This window comes from Vigna unguiculata, chromosome 10 (genome assembly GCF_004118075.2).
Source record: "Vigna unguiculata cultivar IT97K-499-35 chromosome 10, ASM411807v1, whole genome shotgun sequence".
Taxonomy (NCBI): Eukaryota; Viridiplantae; Streptophyta; class Magnoliopsida; order Fabales; family Fabaceae; genus Vigna; species Vigna unguiculata.
Window position 1 is genome coordinate 7,772,153 of NC_040288.1, and position 5,119 is coordinate 7,777,271.

Genomic DNA, 5,119 nt, shown 5'->3' on the forward strand with positions numbered 1-5,119 from the left:
CAATTGGTATCTAGAATTGGGATAAATCTGTTGCAGCTGTGTGTGGATATTGTGTTGTGCCAATTCTCCAACAGTAATGATTTGTTTTGATTATAAAATGCATATTCAGCAAATAGTGTCTCCAATTTTGTACTACAAAATCCACTCCTAAAAATTCCTTTTCATAGGTTGAATAGGCTTGCTATTGTTTATTAAAATTTCGACTAATAAAGGCAATTGGGTGATTGTCCACTTTAGCAACAAACACCTTCAAAAAATCAGGTAATGCTAAAACTGGAATGCTACTCATCAACTTTTCCTGTTCTTCAAAAGCTTGTTTAGTAGTGTCTGTCCAGATAAATTTGTCTTCTTTTAACATATTTATCAAGTGTTTAGCTATCACCCCATAACCTCAGACAAATCTCATATAATAACTTGCTAAGCTAAAAAACCCCTCTCTATTGTTTATAGAGTTTAATAATCAACACTTCCCTCAAGTGATGTAAATGGTCTGTCAAATCTCTATTGCACACCATAATGTCATAAAACCAACAAACACTTCCTCAAAAATTTGTCAAATATAGTGTTCATCAAATATAGTTTTCACATTGATGTATCCACTGATTAACATTTTCGCCATTGAATCTGGCAAAATCAATACGTGCTAGCTGAGTTCCGCATACAGCTTAACAAGTAACCGCTTGACGACGTTAACAATAATTGTGTAATGTAGAGACACAGTATTTTATAAAGAAAAAGTGTTATTATTTTGTTAAGTGTATACTCGAACACTAATCAAATGACATTTTATTTATTTATTTTAACATATAAAGTAATTTGCGATGAATGAACTCAACAGTTAAAGTATTATTATTTTATTCAGTGTCTCAATGAAGTAGGAAGATCGCAAGATGTGCATATAACATTTTCTCTGTAAATTATTACAATAATCATCAAGATATGCTTATTTTGCCTAAAGACATTTCTTCACTCACCATCCCAGAGTTCTTCAGTTGTCTTGTATCCAGGAGATGTCTTGTAAACAAAATCACTTCCCGTAACTATTCTCTCCTGCATCAATAAATTAGAAAATTTAAATAAATGTATGTTCTCACTGAATTTTCCTAACATTCTTACATTCGCCTTAACAATTAGCACATAATCTGTTTTAATACATTACTTGTGTAGCAAGTAAAACTACATTATATAAAAAAAAAATAGAAGTTTTCACAAGATTTGGGTCTTAAAAACTAACTTATTTTTAAGAAAAAACATTTGTTTTTGTTGGGTATCCCGAGAGAAGATCATTAGGAGATGCAACACCAATGAAACATGAATCTAACTTACATATAAGAAATTGACACCACTTTTAACTAAAAACCTTAAGATAATTGTTTTATGGGTCTTCATTCTTATATGATGTTCAACTCTTTTATTTTTACTCAATGTGGGACTTAGACTCATTCTTGGATTTCCACCACAATTCAAGAGTGGGATTTCTAGTAGGATATAAGACAATTACTAAGGAAAAAATTGTTATGGGTGACATCAATTGTATTGTGGCAAAAGCCAAGTGGATTAGTCACAATCAAATCGTGGCATTTGAACTGTTACGCTACTAAATAAAAATAATAAAAATAGTTACATCCTGATTAAGGGTTATAACTTTTGGTTTAGTAGTAAACGTTCAATCCTAAGAAGACTTGATGAAAGAAGTAACCTGCTCAATTTGAGAGAAGTTGGCAAGCAAATCCGCAGGTATAGACCAATCAAAGAGATCAAAGTTTTCCCTGAGCCTGGCATCATGTATACTCTTAGGAAGGACACTGTGACCCATTTGAAGTCCCCATCTTAGAGCTATTTGTGCTGGAGTCTTGCCCAACCTCTCTGCAGCCGTGAGCAGCACTGGATTTTTAAGGATATTACTTTCGCTGTATCCTTTACCCAGAGGTGAATAACCCTGAAGAAAAGCATTAGTGTGTATTTATGTATAGCTATAAGTTAACGACCTTAAATTTTGCATACTCACTGATAAGTGCACTCCCTTGGATTCACAGAAAGCATGCAATTTGGGTTGCTGTAACGAAGGATGCAATTCCACTTGGTTAACGGCTGGAGGCACATTTGCCACATTCAACAGATCCTGAAGCTTCTTTAAAGAGAAATTGCTGACCCCTATAGCTCGAGTCTTTCCAGAACTGTAGAGTGCCTCCATTGCTCTCCAAGTGCTTGGTATGTCAGCTTTCGTAATCTTTCCGTCTTTTATGCTCACTGGCCAATGAATCTATAACAATACAGACATGGAAAATAATGCTTTTGAAATAAGTAGATAAATTCAACGACACTAGTGTATATTATTTCAAACATAAATTGATGCAGAAAAAAAAAATGATTTTGTGATTTACACACAAGGTAGAGATCCAAATAGTCCAGTTTCAAATCACGTAAAGTTCTTTCCAAAGCCTTTGGGACGTCTTCTGGCAAATGATCATTACACCTAAAACATGGGTGAATTGGGCAAATTTAATTAGATATAAAGAATGTAATTACAGCATCATACCAATGAAGTGTGTAAATATATAAAAAGACAAACCATAGCTTGGAGGTGATAAACATATCTTCGCGCTTAACTACACCTTCAGCAAACAACTTCTCCAAGACATTACCAACCTAAATAAAATTTACAAAAAAAAATTGTGACTAGAGAGAGTACCAAAACAATGTTTAGAATTGTAACGAATGTTTGATTTTTATATGATTTAGTTATAGTAATCGAAAGATTATAGTTTTAAATATATACATTGGTATTACATGTATAAAATATTTGACACCACTTATATCTCTAAAATCTTAAGACAATAAAATTATGAGTTTTTCATTTTAGGCTTAAATATACATTTGGTCCTTATTTTATTGTTTTTATTCAATTTGATCCTTATTTTTGTTTTGTGTTCAACTAAATCCTCATTTTCGTCAATTTTTTGTCAATTTGGTCCTTTTCACCAACGGTATTTAAATAGTTAACGTTTTTGTAGAGTACATGTCACGTGTCAGTTCCCGATCTTTTTTATTTTTTTTAATTTCAAAAGAATTGTCCACTTGTTAAGTCATAATTGTGTCACGTGTCCATAGTGGTGCCACCTGTCAGTTTGTGATTGTATGATTTCTTTTTTTGCAATTTAATCCCGATATTTCTTTTTGAACAAAAATAACGAGACTAAATTAAACAAAAAAATAATAATATTATCACAAACTGACACATAACACTAGCATTGACATATGGCACAATTGTGACTTAACACGTGGACAATTTTTTTGAAATTAAAAAATTAAAAAAATTTTAATTTTTAAAAAAAATTTAAAAAATTTTTAAAAAAATTAAAAAAACCAGAAGATGATATGTGGCATGTACTGTTCAAAAATATTAAATATTCATCATTAATAAAAAAAACCAAATTAACCAAAATTTAACAAAAATGAAAACCTAATTGAATACAAAATAAAAATAAAAACCAAAAATTTAATAAAAATAACGAAAATGAAAAAAAAAAAATATTTAAACCTTTATTCATTTTATATAATATTTAACTTTATCTATCGAATAGAACTTTAATTCAAATTAAACTATTCCCATGAATGACACTCACCTCCTTCTCGTTCCCATAAAAATGCGCGCAGTCTATATGCCGGTACCCAACCTGCATCGGTATGGTCCACGTTCAGCCATTGGTAGCCACATCTTTGCTCCAAAACAATACACAATAGTACTATACAAATCAACGAAGTAAATGACCAAAAATTTTCGATATTTCTGTTTTTCTCTCAAAAAGACAAAAAATATCCATTCTAACAGATTACACGTATCTATAAACTTCTTACCAACTGTTTAACCAAATTTCTTCCCAATCCCTCCTAAAAAAGTAAAATTAGAAGAAAAAAATAAAAAACACTTCTCCCTAAACTAAAATTAATTTTACATAAAATTATTGTAAAAGCTCTCCTTTGTATTCATTTATTTTCTACTATAAATAGTCAAGAAGTTTGTACAAGTACTTAAAAAGATATTTTGCCGATTCTCTTACAAAATATTTTATATAAAATACTTTCCACATAAAATTTTACAAGAAATACTTCAAATTAAAAGAATTAAAAATCAATAATTTTAGGAAAAAAATATATATTTAGCAGAAAGTCAGAATATTTTTAGTCAATTCATAACCTTCTCTGCAAAGGGGAGGAAGTAAACAGATAATTGACAGGTGAAAATTTAGATTAAGAAAAAAAAAATGCACAGAATGTAAAAAAATTTAAAAACAAAGCGACGCTCTTAACGAAAGAAAAATTATGGAATGAAGAGCAACGAGGAGTAGTGAGTGTAGGTAAAGTTTGGAACATTTATTGCAGTGGCCAAGGCGTAAGTAACAACGCCAGGTTGAGCGAGCCACGTGCCCAAACCGACGGAAGGTATCTTTGCTCCGGTGTTCAACTCGAAGAATCGGAGATCGTCGGTGGCCATTCTCTACGGTGCAGAAGGGAACTGAGGTTGAGGCTGTGACCGGAGAGAAAAACACAGAAGCTTAACCGCACAAAGCAAATGCGAGAGTGACGATGAAATCGACTGGTTTTTTGTTTATTTATTTAGGCAACCAGAGAACCGCATGCAGAAGCAGAAATATATTTATTAACAATGTAACGTACATAATAAGTATAATAATTTATGTAATTGCTAATTATTATTTTTATGATTAAAATTTAAAATTAAATGTATATAATAAGTGTTAATAAATGATATAGGTTATAATTAATGGTTGTGCATTAATTTGTTATCATTGCACTGGTAAAGCCTATCTCACTATTTGGCAAAACTGAAACAAAATATAAAGGGTGTCAAATTAGACTTTTTATATATAATTTTTTTATTTTAAAAAAATTATTTCCTTTACTTAAATCATATCATTCACACTTTTCAATTTTTAATATTTCTAATTTATTGAATTCACATAAATGGATATTTTAATTTCTATTTCAATTCAAGACTATTCAACTAATTTATCATATGCAACGAAAAATACAAAATATCAATATTTTATAATGTTGGGTTATACTAATTTTAGAAAAAATATATAATTAGGGTTCGTGC

General features: G+C 30.5%; 1 protein-coding gene across 1 annotated transcript; it reads right to left on the reverse strand.

Moving 5' to 3' along the window:
• Nucleotides 1–838: 838 nt before the first annotated feature.
• On the reverse strand, nucleotides 839–4,628 carry LOC114167461 (aldo-keto reductase family 4 member C10-like). Its single transcript, XM_028052553.1, has 7 exons — nucleotides 4,373–4,628; nucleotides 3,627–3,677; nucleotides 2,573–2,649; nucleotides 2,389–2,476; nucleotides 2,009–2,263; nucleotides 1,700–1,939; nucleotides 839–1,050 (listed from the first exon to the last, which is right to left on the reverse strand). Exons 1-7 carry the CDS (start codon nucleotides 4,493–4,495, stop codon nucleotides 967–969), a joined length of 918 nt encoding a protein of 305 aa, XP_027908354.1. The 5' UTR covers nucleotides 4,496–4,628; the 3' UTR covers nucleotides 839–966.
• Nucleotides 4,629–5,119: the final 491 nt, after the last annotated feature.

Excerpts from the sequence above, each read along its gene's own strand:
- LOC114167461 (XM_028052553.1), bottom strand. The coding sequence starts at position 4,495 with ATGGCCACCGACGATCTCCGATTCTTCGAGTTGAACACCGGAGCAAAG. Across the intron at positions 2,477-2,572 it reads TTTATCACCTCCAAGCTATG|GTGTAATGATCATTTGCCAG; the intron begins GTTTGTCTTTTT and ends CCCATGTTTTAG. Across the intron at positions 1,051-1,699 it reads ACTTCTCTCAAATTGAGCAG|GAGAGAATAGTTACGGGAAG; the intron begins GTTACTTCTTTC and ends TTATTGATGCAG.